This window comes from Nyctereutes procyonoides, unplaced genomic scaffold (assembly GCF_905146905.1).
Source record: "Nyctereutes procyonoides isolate TBG_1078 unplaced genomic scaffold, NYPRO_anot_genome, whole genome shotgun sequence".
Classification (NCBI taxonomy): Eukaryota; Metazoa; Chordata; class Mammalia; order Carnivora; family Canidae; genus Nyctereutes; species Nyctereutes procyonoides.
The window spans coordinates 9,297,083-9,318,450 of NW_026575042.1; the positions used below are offsets into that span (position 1 = coordinate 9,297,083).

Sequence of the window (21,368 nt, forward strand, 5' to 3'; positions counted from 1 at the left end):
TTTAATTTCCCAAGCCAAAAGATTTTTTCTGTCTTTTTTTGGGAGTCCACAAATAAGTTAAAATTTAATTAAATGTTTTATAATTCAACAGTTGCCAAGAGGTTCAAGTGATAATGGAGCAAACTTGTTGATAGCCTGAGAAGAATGCCCCACCTCTGTTAGTTGTTTGAGCCAACTTTCCAGAAGATTCTCCCCACCCACTCTACTCCTAATGCCTTTCAATATTCATATGCTTTTCTCACATCTTAAGATCCCTATGCCCTCACATACCTCCTTTACTTATGCCATTCACTGAAGCCAGAGTGACATCCCTTTCTCTGCCTGGAGAGCTCCTTATCCCTAAAGAGTCCAGTCTGACTACTTGTGTGACCAATTAATATAAAGTATATTTATTTGTTTACTTCTCTGTTCTGCAGGTGAATGTTAAATCAATGAGGGCAGAGGCCTGGTCTCTCTCATCTTTGGAACCACTCTGGATCTGAGCCCACATAATGCATATAATATATGCTCAATAACGATTTTGCAATAATTTTGTGTGTATGCATCCATAGCCAAGCATTTCCATGCCCTTTGACCCAGTTATTCCTATGATGAGGAATTTATCCAGAGGATATCATTGAAGAGGAGAAAGAGAATTACACAGATAGAAGTGCCGTAAAATATGTATTTGCTAAATAGTGGAACAAGCATAATGGTGAGTAAATTATAGTACACGATCTTGATGGAACATGATTCATTCTCATTGATTAAACCAACATATTGACTGCCAAGGAGATGTCAGAAATACAGCAATGAGTCAGATGCCTTCAACAAGTACACAACCTGGCACATCCTTCTAGAGGGATCATTACAAAACTATACAGAAACAGAACTATTTGTGGCCTAACATTAAGAGAAAAATAGCAGATTACAAAACAATCTGTACATGATGCTTTCAAATCTAAACAGTGTGAAAGTGTGAACATGTTCTGGGTGGGCAAATGAAGGTATTGCATGGTTAGGTTATAGATGACATTCTCTTTAGCGTTATTACAATTGCTTTTTCAAGCTCTAAAGTATTAGACCAACCCAAATGTTTACTGAAAAGGCGGTGGGGGAAAGCTGCTCCTGGGACCCTGGCTCTCCAGGTTGGGCAGGGCCCATAAATGATGGGGCAGGGGCTCTCTAGATGGGCAGGGCCTGCCATGAAGCAATTGGAAAGGCATATTCAAAGCAACTGGAGGACTTGGTCAGGGAAGACTATCAATCTATATTTGTAGGAGTGTCCATTGAGTGCCACTGTAGGAACCAGCCTTCTCTGTATTTGAGCTACATCAAAGAGCAGAGTCAAGGCTCTGTCAACACTGCTCCTTTAGCACTGTGCCAGGTGGGTGGAAAGCCAAAGTCTGGTTCCCAGATAAGAGAGTTGAGACCTGCAAGAGTTGGTAGTTGGTTCCTCATGCTGGAAAGGATATTCCCTATATGAAAAGTACCATTGTCTCCATCCTACAGATGAGGAAGCTGAGGCTGGGCCGGACCCAAGCTACCCAGCAGGCAAGTAATGAGCTGGAATTGGAAACCATCCTGGCTCAGTCTGGGCCAGGGTTCTTTCTATATGTCTCCCTGGGCCTGATGATGCATAAGGCTGGATGGAAGAGACCTGGATGGCTGAGAGGCTGGATATTTGGGGAATGGAAAGAAATGGGGAACCTGTTGGTGTGACTCACCAACTGGAGGGTGGTATGATGGAGGGTCTCAGATTTGAAGCAGTAGGCACTGGGTGACCATTGTAGGTTTGGGGTATGATAGAAAAGAGTTTAAGGAAGAGGAGGCTGGTAGCATGTGCTGGCTGGTGTGATCAGTGAGGAGACTGGGCCAGACACATGGTAAAGTTGGTGGGCATCTCTCGTTCTGGCAGGTCAGAACAATACCTGCCCCTTGAGTTTCTTAGAGATATGTCTTCCTGCATCTCTAACCATGAGATTGGAATGGAAGTTGCCATCTTATCTACTGTCTCTCTGTGGATACAGCCTGGTCCAGGGATGGACATCTGATTCAAATCTGGCCAATGAGAGCCCTTCCCTGGGAATTTTAACCTTGGGACCAGTCTCTCACTATTAGCTAAGCTGAGTCTGGAAGCTCTGTCACCACTCAGAGATTTGAGAGCCTCAGAGAGAGGAAATTCTAGCTGAACGCAAGTTCTAGTTTCTACTTTGAGGGCTTAGCCACTCTCTTGCTCATACCACCATGTGAATAATACTCCCCACCTCCTCTTTAGCTAAGCTGGTCTGAGTTTAATCTTTGTCATTTGCAAACAAAAAGCTCTAATATTTGCTGTTAGGGACATGCCTACTCTTTATCAGTCAAATTTTGGGCAGAATTCTAAAAAATGCTTTAGGATTGTTTTTGGGCATTCGGTTCATCATCTCTTATATATAAGAAACAAAAAAGGTCTGTCCTCACTATTCAGTGTCAGGCTCAGGAACTCTGGGCTCTCTGTGGGGACAAGGCTTTGGTATCTCTTCAGAGAAGGATGGACCCATCTCCATCACTGGTGTGGTGAGTAAAATTGCTGCTTAGTATGCTTTCCCGCCTGCTTGTTTGTGATTCAGTCCGGGAGAAACTGACATGGACAGGATGCCCACACAGGACAGCCAGACATTTCCTATACAAGTGGTAAAGATATCTCCTGAACTTCTCTCCAGCAAATGCATAGATAAAGGGATTGAGGCAACAGTGGGTAAATGCGATTGTCTCAGTCACACTGAGGGCCAACCTTAGATCCCTCTTCATGTCACAATTGGGAAAGAAGTCATAGAGATTAAGTGTCTCTAAGAAAATCATGATGTTGTAGGGTGTCCAGAAGAGGAAAAACACGATGACCACCAGAAATATCAGTTTGATGGCTTTGGCTTTCTTGTGGTTCTTACAGGAAAACAGTGTCCGCATGATTCTGAAGTAACAGTAACTCATAATGAGCAGGGGGAGCAGGAAGCCAAGCAAATTCGCTTCCACATTGCGGAGCACAGGCCAGAGTTCCTGCAAGACCTCAGGGTAGTCACCAAGGCATTCATTTGCTTTTTGTTTCGTGAACATGAACTGAGGCGTTGCCACCAAGATAGCTGCTGCCCAGACACCGAGACTGATGGTGACGCCATGCTGCACAGTCCGGTTGTTCATGGAGTTGGCTGCCAGGACAATGGCCAGGTACCTATCAATGCTGATCACAGTGATGAAGAATATACCTCCAAAAAAGCCAATGAAGAAGAATGCGGTGGTGAGTTTGCACACAGCATTGTGAAAGCCTTGTTCACTCATCAGGTAGTGAGTCCAGAAGGGTAAGGTGGCCACAAAGAGCAGATCAGATAAAGCCAGGTTCAGGAGGTAAATGTCGGTGATACTCCTGGGCTTCTGGCTGTTGGTGAGGGCAAACACCACCAGCAAATTTCCCAGCAGCCCAAAGGCAAAGACAAGGGAGTAGAGTATGGACAGGAAGACAGTCCCAATGGCCACGATGTCCCCCAAATCACAGGCTTCAGCAGACTCATCGTACTCAAAGTATTCTAAAATCGATTCAGGGGAGTAGGTGGGCATGGTGAAAGCCTGGATCAGAAAGGAAAACAAATAGCAACATTAGTTCTCAGAGAAACAAAGTTGGGATTCTATTTGGTCCCACACATAAGCAGGCTGGAAGAAACAAATATTGATTGCATGTCTGACCAATATATGTCCCAATGTCACGCATGTCATCTTGCTTAATCCCCACACCAGACTCTTTTTTTTTATTTTTTTTAAATTAAATTAAATCAAATTTTTTTATTGGAGTTCAATTTGCCAACATATAGCATAACACTCAGTGCTAAAAAAAAAAACACTCAGTGCTCATCCCATCAAGTGCCCCCCTCAGTGCCCGTCACCCAGTCACCCCCACCCCCCGCCCACCTCCCCTTCCACCACCCCTAGTTCATTTCCCAGAGTTAGGAGTCTCTCATGTTCTGTCTCCCTTTCTGATATTTCCCACTCATTTTTTCTCCTTTCCCCTTTATTCCCTTTCACTATTATTTATATTCCTCAAATGAAGGAGACCATATAATGTTTGTCCTTCTCCTATTGACTTATTTCGCTCAGCATAATACCCTCCAGTTCCATCCACGTCGAAGCAAATGGTGGGTATTTGTCGTTTCTAATGGCTGAGTAATATTCCATTGTATACATAGACCACATCTTCTTTATCCATTCATCTTTCGATGGACACCGAGGCTCCTTCCACAGTTTGGCTATTGTGGCCATTGATGCTAGAAACATCGGGGTGCAGGTGTCCGGCGTTTCATTGCATCTGTATCTTTGGGGTAAATCCCCAGCAGTGTAATTGCTGGGCCGTAGGGCAGGTCTATTTTTAACTCTTTGAGGAACCTCCACGCAGTTTTCCAGAGTGGCTGCACCAGTTCACATTCCCACCAACAGTGCAAGAGGGTTCCCTTTTCTCCGCATCCTCTCCAACATTTGTGGCTTCCTGCCTTGTTAATTTTCCCCATTCTCACTGGTGTGAGGTGGGATCTCATTGTGGTTTTGATTTGTATTTCCCTGATGGCAAGTGATGCGGAGCATTTTCTCATGTGCTTGTTGGCCATGTGTATGTCTTCCTCTGTGAGATTTCTGTTCATGTCTTTTGCCCATTTCATAATTGGATTGTTTGTTTCTTTGCTGTTGAGTTTAATAGTTCTTTATAGATCTTGGAAACTAGCCCTTTATCTGATACGTCATTTGCAAATATCTTCTCCCATTCTGTAGGTTGTCTTTTAGTTTTGTTGACTGTTTCTTTTGCTGTGCAGAAGCTTCTCATCTTGATGAAGTCCCAGTAGTTCATTTTTGCTTTTGTTTCTCTTGCCTTCATGGATGTATCTTGCAAGAAGCTGCTGTGGCCAAGTTCAAAAAGGGTAGAATTTTGATGGAATCTTGTCTCACATTTAGATCTTTCATCCATTTTGAGTTTATCCTTGTGTATGGCCCACACCAGACTCTTGATGGAGTCTGTAACAGATTCCTCTGACAGAAGAGGAAATCAGGTCTCTGAGAGGTTCAAGGATTTGCCCAAGGCTATGCAGTGAATGCCTCAGCTAGCATTTGAATCTAGAGCTTTTGAAACTTGGGACAGATAATTTCTTCTTTGATTTTCAAATATCTATCCAAAAGATTGACTAGTGTGTGGGTAGCGGGTGATAAGACTGTGGGCGTAGAGAAGAGGGAGTAGGATGGTAGGGGTGCAATCATAATTCACATGTCTAGTCCAAACTTCCTGAAGCAATTATCTATCTCCTTCCTTATTCCCACCTCCTCTACCCTTTGAGACTGAAGAGAGAGGTCTTACACACTCTTCAGACACACAGCCCTGAGCAGACCTGTACCCAGAAGCCCCTCATCTTTGTTTTTGAGAGCCTTTTCTCTTCCTCTTGGAACCAACAGGTCCTTCTCACCCTTAAGGGGTAAGATACAGAGTCAAACACTTTAGAGTGACCACCTTGTCTCAGTTTGCCCAGGACTTTTCTGGGTTTAGTGCCAAAGTTGGAAACACCTCAGTTCTAAGAAGACAGCCATTCCACAGGTCCAAATGAAGAGGAGTGTTGCCATTGCCAGAGGGCCTCTGCTTTCATGAAAGGACTGATCAATCCTGTATGGGGGATCATGCTCAGTTAGACTGCTGTACTGGGCCCAGGTAGCTAATTCACTCCATACTTATCAGCCATGCATTCACTGTGGCTTGTCCTTCCCCACGATTCATAAGAGTTTTGTTCCTTTAGAACAAAAACCAAAGGAGAAGACATTACTGCACAGGTTGAGAAGCAACATTTGTCCCCTTCTCCCCTGATCTGCCCAGCCAGGACTCGCTTGTCATTCACTCCAGGAACTGTAGGGGCGACCCTTTCACTCTGGCCACTGAGAACCCCCAAGCATATTCAGAGCAAATCTCCTGGTTGTCATTGTCTCCCTCCCTACCACAACTGAAAACAAAGTTCACACCTTTTTAACCAAGGGAGTTTCCACACCCCACTGCATCCTTTTCATGCTGGTTTTACCAAATGAGGGCCCACCCTCCCAGCCAAGGCTTTGCTTCTCTCTTCCCAGGCTCGGCTTTGTGTTCTGGTCCATCTCTGCATCTCAGATTCTTCCAGGAAGAGGTGGGTTAAGCCTTTCCAACCTGGGCCATCTCAGGCTGGGATGGAGTTCTCAACCCCCAGGGAAATAGTATGCTTTCTTGGCTTTAAGCCACAATGCCCTTTTCTCAGAGATAGACCTCTGTCTGCGATCTTAATCAACAATATTTAAGTTTAACTACATAAAATGGCTGATGAGCTACCCTTTTTGAGCTATACCAATGTCCATTTCAAATGGCTCAAGCTGAGAGAGGGGGAGACAGGGAAATTCCTACTCAGTGCAGGTAGCTTTTGGCAGCAGCACATTTTCCCAGAAGCACAGCTGTGTGAGAGTGGAAATAGTCAAGCCCAAGGTGGTCAGTCATAAGTTAGGAAAGCTAGAGCTACCACCTTCTCCCTTTCCTCCTAGTGAAAGGAGCTGGTACAGTTGGCCTTGAGAGAAGGCCAAGGAAGAGAAAGATTGTGTGGTATTTCTTTTTTTCTTTTTTTTATATATAAATTTATTTTTTTATTGGTGTTCAATTTGCCAACATATAGAATAACACCCAGTGCTCATCCTGTCAAGTGCCCACCTCAGTGCCCGTCACCCAGTCACCCCCACCCCCCGCCCACCACCCCTTCCACCACTCCTAGTTGTGTGGTATTTCTTAGTGCCTGTGTGCAGTCCTGCAGCCTAGGAACTTTATACTGATGGATTGGCTTGATTTTGCCAAATCTGCATGAAGTAGATTTAATTTCCACTCTTGACACTGTGCCTTATACACAGGGACCACCTCTAAATCTTCCAGCAGGTGTCTCTGGGTCATAGCGGAGGGAGAACAGGTAGTGGGCAGACTCAGGCTCTCCTGTGGCTGAATCTCATGTCTGTTTCTCTGGCCAAGTGACCTCGGGTGAACTTGGAACCTCTGGCTCTGACATTCCTCATCTGCAAGACTGAGTGCAACTCATTCTCAAGTCTGCCCACAGTGCTGTTCTGAGGAGAGGACCTGGCAAGGTGTGTTTCATACAGCAGGCACTTAATAAATGCATGTGGTGAGGAAGCAGAAGCACTTTGGAACTTTGCAATCATCCAGGTTGCCTGCAAACTCTTGTGCTGTTTACTTCCACCTTAGGCATTGTGGAAACTTGGTCTGTAAAGTCTGTTTCATTTTTTTCCCTGAAATAAAAAATATTTTCCTTTCAGATTTTTGTTGGGGGAGGGAGAAGTAGGGAGTAAAGCAAATCTTTACTGAGTTTTTACTCAAGTGTCAGGCTTATTGTTAAACACATATTACCTATTTTGGGAAAAAAAATCATTAATTGACTTGAAATTTTAAAAATAAAAATAATACGAGTTATATGAGAAATTAAATAAGCAAGCAGACAGTCTAATATGATAACCAGCACATAGTACATGCTCAATACATGGTAGTTAACACATAACAGGATACTTATCTCTACTTTAAGGGCAAGTAGATGCACTGAGAGAGGGTGAGTCACTTGCTCCAGGCCACACAGCTGGTGTGTGACAGGGCTGCTGTTTGAGCCCATTTGTGGTCAGCCTGTCTGCCCTGCCCAAGACTGGGAGTTCCTGAGAAAGGAACAGGGTCCACTTCAGCTCTGTAGACCAGTGTTCAGCAGAGGGAGGAACCTGGCACCAAGCAAATGCCACAGTAATATTTGTAGAAGGATAAACACTGTCTCCTAGACTTTCATTCCAAATTGCTTTGTGAGAGTAGTAGTGACAATGGCCTTTCAATCGTCCAGTTCCTAGAGCTGCCCACAGGGCACACCAATGTCCTTTCTGACCCCAGGCCAGGGGCCTTTGCTTGAACCCTGGGTTATTTGTGAATGCCTAGTGTGTTGAATGAAGGAATGAGTGTGTGAGTGAATGAATGAATGAATGAATGAATGAAAGGCATAGAGAAGCGAGGGAAGTGCCACTTTTGTCACATTGCAGAGCTCCGGGAGATAAGTCCAGACCCACCAGCTCTCCAGGCTAAGAATTCACAGCTGCCCATGTCAGCACACTCTTCCGTGCCAGGGTCAGGACCTGGCTCTGCCTCACCTCATGGCTCAGGGGTGGCCCAGGGTTCTATGCAGTTGGGAAAGGCAGCTGCAGTCTGAGCCCTTGGGCCAGTTTGAACCCAGCTTTGCTGGTTGAGGAGCCCAGAGCATGCGAGGGTGCCATTTACATCAGAAACCTGACATCAAGGAAGAACGTCACTGTATTATCCCTGTTGAACTTCACAGCCTTATCAGGGGAGGGACCTTTTTAGGAAGGGTGGGCCTGAGCTCAGTGGTCTTCTTATTATTTCCAGATCCTCTGAGATGTCCCATGATTGACAGCCAAAGATGAGGCCTCTTGGCAGCAGATGGGAGTAGGGCCTGTCCTCAAGGGTGGCCTTCAGGGCAGGTTGAAGGGCCACCAGGGATCTTATTGGCTAGACACTGGCTTTCTGGGCCTCTGAGGAATCCAAGGAGATAAGCCTTCTTTGGAGGGCCTACTCAGCCAAGTCTCCTACAGCTGGGGGTGCGGGAGGAAAGATGCGATGCGTGCCCGACTCGCTGAGGGCTGTGGCCAGCAAGAACACAAATCCCTCCAGGCTGTTCCCAGGTCTCCTCAACCTCTCTTCCCATAAATCAAGGTTTACTAAATAACGGTGAACTGCAAGACTTTGAGCTGAACGCAGAAGCAGAGCTTTGAATGCACATGTGTTTCATACTCAAGTAGAAATGAACCCTCCCTTATCAACTCGCTTGCTCGCCTCCATCTCCGATCCGGCACTGCTTCCTCTGGCCCATTTCCTTTTCTCAAGCCTGCTCATTTATTTTTCAACTTTTTTTGGGTCATCATTTACCCGTTGTTTCCAATCAGCTTCCCTGTTCTCCACTTCCCTTTTCATTTAAGTGGCCCAAGTCCACTTTCCTCTTCTGTCTCACATCCCCTTCGGGTTGCTTCCCCGTCTTTTGGCTTCACATCCTGCTTACTGTCTGCTAGACCCGGGTGTCTTCCTTTTGTTTGATGTTTGTTTGTTTTCCCTCCTTGCTCTCGGCTTATAGCTTTTTAGACCTCTGAGTGAAGAGTGAGCGGGTTGGAGGTTCTGTTGGTTTCTGATGTCAAGAAAATTGTGGTTTGATGTTTTTCCTTTGAATGGAAGGAAATTAGAGGCTAGTAAAGATTGCTCGAGCCCTGACCCCAGCGTTCGTGGGGATGCCACTGGGCCCAGACCATTCCAGAGTCTGGAGCTACCCTCAGAAAGCCCAGCGTGGAAGGAGAGGAGGTCTCCTGAGTGCCACGCTCTGTACACAAGATCCTACTTAATTCTCTGAACAACCTCACATGAGAATGGTTGCCCTTTCTGTGCAAATGAACCAATGGCAGCTCTGAGAGATCTGGAAACTCATCCAAGGAGCAATAGAGCCAGGATTTCAGCCCACATGTGCCTCTCTACAGAGCCACCAGGCTTTCCCTCTTGGAGGGCAACTCTGCAGCTTATCACACATCACTTCTCTAGATCTAGAACTGAGAAATAGTAGAGGCAGCGCCCCCCCTGGAAAGAAGGTGATCCGTGATGCAAGTCTGCACACTTTTCTGGGGTTTCTCTCCTCTGGACTCAGAATCTGCCAGGCTGACTCTGAGGGGAAAGGCAGGCCAGTCAGGAGATGAGGAGGGTGGGGATATTCACCTCTCCAGCCATGACTAGGGGGTCCTCACTGCCAGACCCCCAGAATCTAGCTCTCATCAATCGCTGGCGAAGAAATCTGGAATCCTTTCTTCTGGAGAAGAAGAGGCTGAAGGCTGTAAGGTCTCTGATTTCCTGCCTTCAAATATATGGTGACCACGGTACACTTATGCTGAGCACTGAGTAATGTATGGAATTATTGAATCACTATATGGTACACCTGAAACTCATATAACACTGTATGTTAACAATACTGGAATTAAAATTAAAAGTTAATAAAAAAATATGGTGATGCTTTCCTGAGCCTGTGCTTCACAGGGGCCCACACAAAGCCCATGGATGACCAGAGAGCTCATTCTGGCTCTGCCTCAATTTCATCATATGTGAAATGAAAGCATCGACCAGATCATCCCTAAGGGCCCAGCCAGCTCTGGAAAACTTAATTTTTCGACGATAACCAAACAGAAGGAAGGACACCTGGGTGGCTCAGTAGTTGAACATCTGTCTTCGGCTCAGGGTGTGATCCCTGGGTCCTGAGATGAAGTCCCGCATCGACCTCACCACGAGGAGCCTGCTTCTCCCTCTGCCTGTGTCTCTGCCTCTCTCTATGTGTCTCATGAATAAATAAATAAAATCTTTTTTTTTTTTTTTTTAAAGAACCAAACAGAAGGAAATAGTCTTCAGGCACACCATGAGTCCTGCATCAGTGAATGCACGGCCTGGTGTCAGCTCAGCAGCCCACCCAGCAAACATGAAGCTTCTAGGCTCAAAGCCTGCCAGCATTTGGGTGGGGTTCTGTTTGGAGACAGAGAGCTGGATCAGTTGATTTTGGTCCTGACAAGTCTTGAGCCTCATCTTGTCCTAGATAGGAAGCTTTTGGGTCTGGTCCTAAGCCCACACCTCTGGTTCTTTGGATACCCGAGTTTTACCAGGTTCTGATGTTTTTCGCATTTGCAAAGACAGCTAATTTTCTAAGAGACACCCTGTGGGATGCAGGGAGAGGTAAGGATGAGAAGGCAAAAGAGGAGCAGATGGAGGGGTCTCACATTGCACGCTAAAGAGCTGTAATGGCACATTTTGCATCTTGCAGCCCCCCAACCCTATGCAAGTAAACTGAATGGCTCTCTCTACATCAGCGAGCAGCCTACCTGACACAACACAGCTTCACCCACCCACCAGCGTTTGGACCGGCCAAACCAGCAGCCCAACAGTCCCGACGCTGCTCAGTGAGCTGGTCCTTCATAGAGCCGCCCTCTGTTCTAGGTTTGACGCGCTTCCCTCTCGTTTCCTCTTCCAAGTACACTATGCTATTTGGTTATCTCTGCCAAACTGTGAAGTTCTGGAAGGAAATGCTTTAGGACTTTTCTCCAGTAATTGGGAGAGATGGTTTTTTTTTAAATTTTTTTATTTATGATAGTCACACACACAGAGAGAGAGAGGCAGAGACACAGGCAGAGGGAGAAGCAGGCTCCATGCACTGGGAGCCCGACGTGGGATTCAATCCCGGGTCTCCAGGATCGCACCCTGGGCCAAAGGCAGGCGCTAAACCGCTGTGCCACCCAGGGTTCCCATGAGATGGGTTTTAAATTAATTATTAATTAAGCTGGTATCTGTTATGTGTCTTAACCATATGCTTCTGCAAGGATGAATACAAATAGTAAATAAGAGGGTTACTTCTCTGGTTGAAAATAAGGGAAGAGACTCTACTTTGCCTCCTCCCTCCCTTCTTCCTGGGGCACTTGCTTTAGAAAACTTGTCACTGGAAGAACTTTCTCCTCTCTCAACTATGGGTATGTGTCTTTTCTAAAATGTGATCACCCCTTTTGTCAGCTTTATGACCCAGGAATCTTTCTCAAGGACCTGGGGGCCCTCTCTTTGAAAAGCAAACATAAAGAATTAGGGCTCCTGGAGCACCTGGGTGGCTCTATTGGTTAGAAGTCTGCCTTGGGCTTAGGTCCTGATCTCAGGGTTCTGGGGACGAGCCCCAAATAGGGCTTTCTGCTCAGGGGAGAGTCTGCATCTCCCTCTCCCCTCCTCCTGCTTGTGTTCTCTCTCTCAAATAAATAAAATCTTAAAAAAAAAAAGAATTAGCGCCCTTGTCACCCAGTTTCTTTGGAACGGTGGGAGCCTAACTTGGGTGGGTGCCTTGCTCCAAGTTGCAAAAATACCTCCCATCATAAGGGATATGAGTTTATTTCTTCTCTGGATGAAGCCAGTCAGCTAACACAGATGGTCACCCCAGTTACCATGGTAAAGTTAGGATGACTATGTATGACTGTCGAGTTCTCTTGCTTGAGAACTAGGTATGTGTCTCTCACATTACAGATTGTATCAGCTTGGCTCTATAAAAGGGTAAGAGTTTTTTTACTCCATCTTTGCAATCTCTTAGCAGATTGCCCAAGATGTGTATCACATTCTTGTTTCATGCCTAGTTAATAATAAAAATGTTTCCCTTCTCTATTATCTCTGTGAGAGGTTTTTCTGGGTTAGAGATCTTATTTTTAATTTTATTTCCCCAACACAAGGCACTGTGTTCAATTTGATGGAGGTAAAAATGGCTAAGATACCATCTCAAAATTGCTGTTAACGTTTAGTAACAGAATACATGAAAAGTTAGGGAAAACCCAAGGGTTGGATTACTTACGCTGAGTCTTAAACTTGGGGGATCTTCCAGGTAGTCAGAGATGGGGGTGGGAAGTGGGGATGGGGGCACTGAAGACCCAAGACACTAAGGGTCTGAACCCAGGGACGTTTCCCGGAGTCAAGGCTCAGCACGGAGAGTATGAGGGAATATACCAGAAACAGATGGAAGTGAGGATGGTGCAGTGTGGTTAGAAGGGGCCAGTATGCTCCTGGAGCCTTCATGGGAGTCGAGTTTTGATTGAGTGGAGGGTTCAGGAAAAGATGCAGAGAAAGCAAGGGCCGAGAAGGCAGAAGAAGGGTGAACAGAGTCCTCAAGTTCCACACTAAGGAACTGTAGGAGAATTATAAGACTTTGTAAGGGGGGGGGAGTCACTGGATGCCCTATCTTACACACCCTTCAGGGCTACCTCTCCCTTTCATTGCCTGGCCAATATATAGCTCTATAAGTTTGGGAGACTGATAGCAATGCAATAATCGTGCTTGCAGAAATAGAAACTGTAGCTAGGGGAGATGTGCTTGATAACTGTCCGGTGGTTAGGGACTAATTTTGTATTTATCTATACATTCCTCCCAGAGTTTCTGGAAGTATCTCATTCATGCTATTGCTGTGGCTGGTGTCTGCTCATCGCATAGCTGAATAGGCAGGCACTGTATGAGCGTTCCGTGGTGATCTATCCCACTACTGATTCACACCTGGGTGGCTTTCAGCATGGGGCCTCTATGGACAACACTGCCATGAGCATTTGTGTGTGTGCATCTATATCTCCCACAGCATGGATGCATATTAAAAATGCAGACCCAAAAGCAGACCTACTGTGTGAATCCATGCATATGAAGGTCAAAAACAGGCAATGATAATGTGTGTAGTTAGGGATGCACATCTAGGTGGTAAAACTCTAAGGATGAGCAAGGAAGCGGTGACTTCTGGAGGGAGGGGTGGCAGTCAGGAAGGGATATAAGGGAGACTGCTGGGGGCCAGCCTGGGTCTCTCCTGCTGCCTGGCTGGTGGTTGGGTGGGAGGTTGATTTATAAGCTGCTAACCTGCACAGTGCTCTTTGAGTGTGCTGTATTTCACAATGAGCATAGGTTTAAGGAAAAGGACAAAGAGGGCCTGCAAAAACATTTTTTTTATATTTAAAGAGAGGTGCCTGGGTGGCTCAGTGGGTTGAGTGCCTGACTTGATTTTGGCTCTTGTCATGATCTCAGAGTCGTGAAATCCTGAGGCTCTGCACTTGGTATGGAGTCTGCTTAAGATTCTCTCTCTTTCTCTCTCTCTCTCAAATAAATAAATAAATAAATAAATAAATAAAATATTTTTAAAAATATATTTATAGAGATGTGATATAGATTTTCTTCCCTACAAAGATGCATAACTCAAAATAGTTGTTCTTTGGCCAAATCAGAAGAGGAGGTAGTTGAAGCCTGTCTGTGGCTGCAGAACCATGAGAATTGCAGCCCCCGAATGCACTGCCCCAAATGCAGCCAGTGCATTCTGAGCCCCATGGAGGGCGAGCAAGATCAGGACTCAGCTGGAAGCCTGAACTTTGGCACTCCTGGGCAGAGTTGGTGATGCAAGCCCTTGGAATCCCTAGACTGTGCTGCGGGGAATCAGAGCAGGTTCCCCGAAATGTCAGCGGAGTCCTGGCCTTTGCTGCCATGGCTCCACCTCCTGGCAACTGTGATCCGTTGTGGGACAGTGGAGTTCCCTTCCCTGGTTAGCTCATCTGCTGTGGGTGCTGACTCTGGACATCTTCAAGAGGGAAATATTTGACCCTGAGTAAAACAGGGGGTAGCCGAGGACCCTATTCCAGGTGAGAGGCTGGGCTGGGGAGGGGGTAGCTGAATGTCCCAGACCCTGAGAAGGAAGGTCTTTGAGGCCAGAGTTTCTGCAGTGCTGAGACCTTCCACAGCCTGGTCAGGGTGGGAGTGAGGTGTCTCCTGGAAGAGGGTGGTTTGGGGAATGGAAGCTGTTTCTGATCTGGGTGGACTCTCGCATACCCCTTCCCTTCTCACAACCTCATTTGAATGTGATTAGGGGTCTTAAGGTACACAAATCTTCTGATCTTCAGGTTCCCACGATGACAACACATATTATTTATTGAGCACCAAATATGGGCCAGACGATGGGGTCAGAACTTTATATACCTTGCCTTTAATACAGATTTTCAACCGATACCCATCACTGGGCTTGAGAGATTATCAATTCATGGCTGGTATTCATTTTAAAGCAGGACTTGAATGAGGCTTAGCAAGGTCAAGTGCAGAGTCAGGGCTTCATTCCAAAGCCAAGCTGCCTCTCCCACCCACTGTGAAGCAGGGAGAGTAACAGTTGTAGAGCTTGGCTAAGGTATGGCTGGTCTGTGGCTGACACAGCGGGGCTTCCTTCTGGGGGGTGTTGGCAAGAGCCACAACCTGCCCTGCATCCCTGTGTGAAAATGAAGCCAAGCCAAGAGGCAGGCAAAGGCTGTAAATCTGTATCTGCGCATGTACACACGGGGACACACACACACACACACACACACACACACACACACACACAGTGGTGCCCAAGGCTCAACAGCCCGGTTGCCACCTGCCTCCTCTTAGAGAGCCCAGTCCCCTCCCAGAGCAGACCTGGAAGGCCCACAGGAGCTTCACCAGGAAGCTAGCTAACTTGCTTGCTTTCCTGCTTGCTTTCTTCTCTCTTTTTTCCCTCCCTTTGAGAAAAGGGAAAGAGAGGGTTTGCTCAATGGGGAGGGAGAGAGACAAGCAGACTGTGCTGAGCTCGGAGGTGACATGGACAGGTCTCACAATCCTAAGATCAGACCTGAGCTGAAATCAAGAGTCTGAGAGCCAACTGACTGAGCCATCCAGGGGCTCCACCAGAAAGCTTTCTTGTCCGTTTCTCACACAATCCAGTCTTCTTGTCTCCTTTAAGTTCAACTTTTGTCTACCTCAAGTTTTCTATCTGAAGTATTTGAAAAGGAAAATGAACATTTTTGGGAGAGGGAAAATCCTAAAACTCCCTGGTCTTTCTCTAAGCTCAACTGAGAACCTGCAGAACAGAGACTGCAGAATCTGTGAGGCCAAGATGGCCAGATAAAGGTCAAGCGAGGAGAAATGACAGGCCCAGTCAGTCCTCGCTTGAGGCCTCTACGTAGTTCCTCTTCTCTTGCACCATGTGTGCGTCTGCTCAGAATACCTGAGACTGTTTCCCACAACACAAACCTTCTGAGCCTGTGTCCTCACAATGGTTGTAACATCATATATTAACATCCAACATTGAACTTGTGTCAGGGATTTGTTCGTTAAAATAGTTGTCATTGTCAACGCAATAAGTGCTCTTTATAAAAAATGTAGATGGCACCAAAAAAGCACGGAAAGAAAACGAAAAAACAACATAGAAGCAAACTATTTACCACCCAGCTTCCCAGAATCGACCATAGATGGCTAGCTTTCCACCTTTCCCCATCCAATTGCTATGCATGTTTTATATTGGTATTAAGTATAGTTATTTTATATTTAAGATGCAGGTGCTATACTAAACATTTTTTATTATAAAGCTTTCAAACATACGTAAAAGCAGAGAGAACTGGCGCATGCCACACAGCTTCAATTGGCAACTCATGGTCATAATTTCATCTATTCCCCACTTCAAGCCCTAACAGATTACTTCAAAATAAATCCAGGTGTCAGAGCATTTCACCCATAAACAAGTAAGTGTGAGTCTCTAAAAGAATAAGAACTTTTTGTAAACAAAATAATGACTTCAATACTATTTCTCACTTTAAAAAGTTAATAATTCTTCCCTATCATCCAGATGCAATTTTAGACAATGCTTCTTTCAGTAATTACCTACCCACGAGCATTTCTCCGTGCCCCTAACATGTAATTACCAACACTTATCATATTCCGCGTCAAGTGCATCGTGGATGGTCTGACCACCATCCCTCAAGCCCCTTGGACATTAGGCTGCAACAGCTTTGGGAAAACAGTCCCTCTTGTTAGCATGTAAATCGAACCAGCGTTGGTGCCCACTGTGACCTCTGACCATTGTGCCCCGCCCCGAAGAGCCCACAGGTGCTGGCAAGTTCTCTGCTCCTACCTGGGCCGGGCCTGGGAAGGGAACCTCTGATGTATCAATCAGCCACCCTGTCCCACTGTCTCTGTCACAGACCATTTCCCTTTCCTTCCCTCTGAGGGCATCTTTATTTGCGAAGTTAGCCAATAGTATTGGGTTTCCTGTGAGGTAGACTATGTTTAGATGTTGTCACAGGCAAGCCCAGAAGCTCAGGCTAGTAGCCAGTTGGTGGCAGGAGGCTCTGAATTCACAAACCTGGAAGACAGGAGCCTGGGAGCAGACCCAGCCGGGTGTGAAAGACGTGAGGACGCGGGGGCAAATAACCTTGCAGGGAGGGCAGGGAACAGTGCAGGTCTCAGGAGCCACTAACACTCACTGAACCTCAATTTTCCTGCCTGTAAAAGGGGAGCCCACGACACTCCCTGGGCTGCACTGGGGCACAAATTAAATGAACAACAGCTTCTCCCTTCTCAGTGCGGTCCCGGTCACTGGGAGCCTACTTGTAATGCGGCACCTCGGGCCCACCACTGAATGAGTCTCTGCATTTTGATGAAACTCTTAGGAGGTTGCTATGTGCATGGATTTTAAGATCCATCGGCACAGAGAGCACCTAGTGAGTACCTGGCACCTGGTAGGTGCTTCTGAATTATTTGCCCTTCACCTCCCTCCTCCAAGGCTTTTAGTGGCTCCCTATTACACTCCAGTCAAGCCTAAGGTACATTTCTGCTGGGCACCCACAAACTGGTGCAGGCTCGTTCCCCAATGTCTCCCACAGCCCTTGCTGCTCCAGCTGGATGGGGAGCAGCTGGGTCCTACTCTTCCTGGCCATGTTCCTGCTCCCTACCCTGGCCAGCCCCATCCCCCTCTGCAGCTCCAACCTCAACCAGCATGGCCTCACTGCCTTCCCACCACTTCCTTACCTGCCTGGCCCACCTACAGGGCAAAAAATATTTCTGATCGCTCCCTCTTCTGGGGCCTACCCAGGATCGAGTACCCCCGGCACACATTTATTAAAGGGTCAGTGGCTCCTCCGAGGCCTTCCTGGCTCCTCGATGCCTGCCCTGCAGCCTGCGCCCAGCACCGCTGTGGTTCTAACAGCTGCATCTTCCTGCGGCCAGGGCTGGACTGCGTGATCCCCACCTGGCTTTCTCAGTCCTGGAGGCCAGGACAGGGCTGTGGGTGGGACTGCAGTGCCCCAGGCTGGGTGACCTGCTGGCGTTTGAGGAAGTCTGCGGCCAGTTTCCCTTCCTCATTTCCCTCTGGCCAGGAGACTGCAGCACCTCAACCCCCATGCCTGCCCTTCCTCATCGTCACCCACAGCCACCCGTCGCAGAGCCCACCCAGCAGGACAGCTGCTTCAGCCTCCCTTTGCCTGCCTAGGACTCCCCTCCTGCTTCTCTGAGTGCTCCTCTCTGGGATCCTGCCAAGACTCTCTCTTCCAGTTACACAATCTTCTTGGGCAATCTCATCCATGTCATTGTCTTCCTAGGGAACCTTGCTCACTGCCCTGTTACACTCATCAGCTGTCCTGTCTTCCTGGACAACCTCACCCCCTTCATGTCAGTGACTACCTCTATGATCTGATTCCACAGCCTTGTCTCCAGCCAGGGCCCAAAGAGTCTCCAATGCCCATCTGTGTCCTTCACACCTCTTGCCATTTATCCCATTGACCATTCTCCATCCGGAAGCCAGAGAGCTCTTTCCAAAATGCAAACTGCCAGCCTGAACCCTCCAGGGGTTCTCAAAGCTGGGAGTTTCAGTCCCAAGCTGGAAAGCATGGCGTTGGCATGATCCCACCCCTTCGGACTCCCATCCTGCTGTCACCATCCGCCCCACCCCCCCCAGCAAATGGGGCATGTTTGTGCCAGTTCCCTGGCCTTCCGAGTCTTACAGAATGATGTGCATGGTTGGCCCAGATCGATGCTTGCACACGAAGGAGGTTATGTGACAAGAGAAGAACCCCGAGCTTGAGGAACAGGCTATTTTATAGTAAGCTGTGAGCAAGCCTGCTCAACGGCCCAAGGGAGACATTACCTCATCCCTCGGGCTGGAAACATCACCCTGAGAAACAGGCCAAGGGAAGTGCAGCTGAGGCTTTGCATTCTCAGTGCCCTCTGATAGATGGTAGAGCCCAGCAGCCTTCCCCCTTGGGCCACACTTCCATGGACTTGGAAAAGGCACCTCAGGTTCTGCCCTGGGGACTTTCTCCTCTCTGGACCCCTGCTCATCCCTCCCCAGGTCTCCCATTCTCTGCTGCCTGGGGCCAGTCTTCATCCCTCACTTTCACAGCCTCTTTGGTTTTGACCCTTTGTTTGAGCTGTTCCTTGTGATGGGTAACAGAAAATGTTAGCACCAAATATGCCATTGGGTGTACCCATTATTTTGAGCTATAAGCCCTCAAGAAATAGCAAGTATTTCTGAACTCTTCCTCTCTATCTAAAGACAGTCTCCCAAAGGAGTTCAGGTGTCATAGAGCCCCCCTCCCCTGCCCGCCCGGGAGTTTCAACAAGCAGGGAGCATTGAGGCTTGTCAAAAGGAAAGAAACTAGAAGTCCTCACCACCCCTGAACACACTTGGCCACAAACCAACATACTTCCCATCTGGTCTTCCAAGGACCTGTTCATTTACCCTCTTCTGAGAAGAACACACACCCCTGCCCTTTCCCTACTAAACTGGTATTTATGTCTGAATTCTTTTTTTTTTTTTAAAGATTTTATTTATTTATTCATGAGAGACACAGAGAGAGAGGCAGAGACATAGGCAGAGGAAGTAGGCTCCCTGCCGATGCGGGACTCAATTCCAGGGCCCTGGGATTACGCCCTGAGCCAAAGGCTGATGCTGAACCACGGAGCCACCCAGGTGCCCCTTAAGCCTGAATTGTAGGCCACCGTGAGGAGGAGGCACTCATTTTTCCCTGCGTATCTCCCATGTATATATGACACATACATGTTAATAACCTTTTTTGTGTTTCTTTTGGTAACCTGTCTCTTATCTCAGGAGCCTCAACCTAGAACTCAGAAGGATAATTATTTTTCCTCCCCAACAGTTTCTGGTGACCCAGACGGGACCTCTGAGATGCCTTACAGATGGGATTCTGGGAAAACGGACAAAAGCCAGTGAAGGATAAGGATTATTTGTCCTCCCACACTTGCTTTTAAGTCCTTATCAGCCTCGTTTTCTCTTGCAGTTGAGACAGTAACTGCCTACAGTAGCCTAGTTTCTGTCGGGTGGAGGGTAAGTGGTGCTGGGCGGACTTGAAGGCAAGAGCCATGGTGGAGAGACGGTGAGGATGGGGGGCGGGAACAGCCTGGCAGTGATGGGCACAGACGCACAAGCAGGCGAGGACTGGAGACTTGGTTCAAATAAAGCTTTGTGGGAGAGACACAGCAAAGGGAAATGAGGATGTGATTGATTATGCCTTGCATGCCAGTCCACGGTATTCCCACTTTATGCTACAGGCTGGGGGAGTGTTTTCGGGATAACCACAGCAAACCTTTACATAGCATGGGAGATGTGCCAGTCAGTGTGCTAAGTCCTCTGTGCAGGTGAACTCATGTAACCGGTGACCCCAGAAGCACCTGTAACACTTACAGGAGGACACGGAGGGGAGGAGAGGTTATGTGACTTGTTCAAGGCCACACAGCTCATATGTGGCAGAGCCAGGATTTGAATTTAGCCTTTAGGTTTCCTGGTCTATGCCCCGCATTCTCTGGGGTAGGGTGGGGGGTAACGATGGATTCTTATGCTTTGTGTCTACTGTGCAGATATACACATGGTACAGAAACAGATAGTGTATCTATGTTGTAAAAATCTCATGAGAGGTGATTAAAAATATGATGTCTAAAAAGACCTATGTGGGGGATGATAATGGGAAAAAGTTAAGAGCAGTTGTCTCTGCTCTTAATCAGACCATGGAGCTGTATCTTGTGCTTCAAGCCTGGGGTTAGGGAGTAACAGGATGAAAGTGACATCTTCAGAAAAATAAACCAATGGTTGAGTGGACGTGAGGGAAAGCTGGCAGAGCAGATGGGAAGGAACAGATGCATGTCCGGAGCTTCTCCACGCCAGGCACTGGGCTAGGTATATTACCTATAAGGTCTCCTTTTGATCTTCACCTTCACATTTTTAGATGGTGAGATGGAGACAGGAGGAACAGGTCCTCGGCCACTAGCTGGAAAAGAGCCAGGGCAGGACTCGAACTTCCTGATTCTGAACGCAGGCAGGCAGAAGGCCGTGGACGGAGTAGATAGCAGGAGAGAGAGGGTGATTTGGCTAACGGAGAATGCAGAGCATTGGTGAAAGATTGAGTCTATTTAGGATTGGGCCCATTTAGATTGGGCCAGGGATTGTTTTGCTGCCATCAAGTCAGTACCTTTATACCAGTTTTCAGAAGCGGAAGGAGGTACTTCGTTCCTCTTCTCCCGCAAAGACCAGATGTAGAAAATTGGGAAGTTAGAAAGGAGTAAGAGTAGACAAAATAAATTCTATTTACTTGTTCCCTCTGCTTAATGTTTACATTTTAACACCACTGGTTAATTGCCACCAATTTCTTAGGCTTGTTTTCATAATTTCTGCTCTGTTTTCATAGTCTCCTGCTCGGGGACTAAAAGCACTCCTCTTTGATACAAAGGTAACAGGACCTGGCAAAGAGCTCCAGGAGCATTTTGGATGAAATATTTTTAGGCATCATTAAACTATTTTCTTGGAAACATTTAAAAAGTTCCACTCTTCTCCCTCCAAACATGGTGCGTGTTCCCAATCATGTAGAACCTACTAATGGAGAATAATGAAAAATGAACAAATGAATGCCAACTTGAGTTATAACAATATTTCCATTTTAGCCCTTTAAAGTACACGAGGAATTCAAAT

At 47.0% G+C, this 21,368-nt stretch overlaps 1 protein-coding gene and 1 long non-coding RNA gene across 2 annotated transcripts; one reads left to right on the plus strand and one right to left on the minus strand.

Moving 5' to 3' along the window:
• Window positions 1–644: 644 nt before the first annotated feature.
• On the minus strand, window positions 645–16,581 carry CX3CR1 (C-X3-C motif chemokine receptor 1). The gene is made up of 2 exons (XM_055320872.1): window positions 16,524–16,581; window positions 645–3,582 (listed from the first exon to the last, which is right to left on the minus strand). Exon 2 carries the CDS (start codon window positions 3,571–3,573, stop codon window positions 2,503–2,505), a length of 1,071 nt encoding a protein of 356 aa, XP_055176847.1. The 5' UTR covers window positions 3,574–3,582; window positions 16,524–16,581; the 3' UTR covers window positions 645–2,502.
• Window positions 3,142–7,279, plus strand: LOC129506886 (uncharacterized). The gene is made up of 3 exons (XR_008663896.1): window positions 3,142–3,256; window positions 6,103–6,155; window positions 7,013–7,279. It is a non-coding gene; the product is annotated as an uncharacterized LOC129506886 (long non-coding RNA).
• Window positions 16,582–21,368: the final 4,787 nt, after the last annotated feature.

Coding starts and splice junctions, on each gene's coding strand:
- CX3CR1 (XM_055320872.1), bottom strand. CDS start 3,573: ATGCCCACCTACTCCCCTGAATCGATTTTAGAATACTTTGAGTACGAT.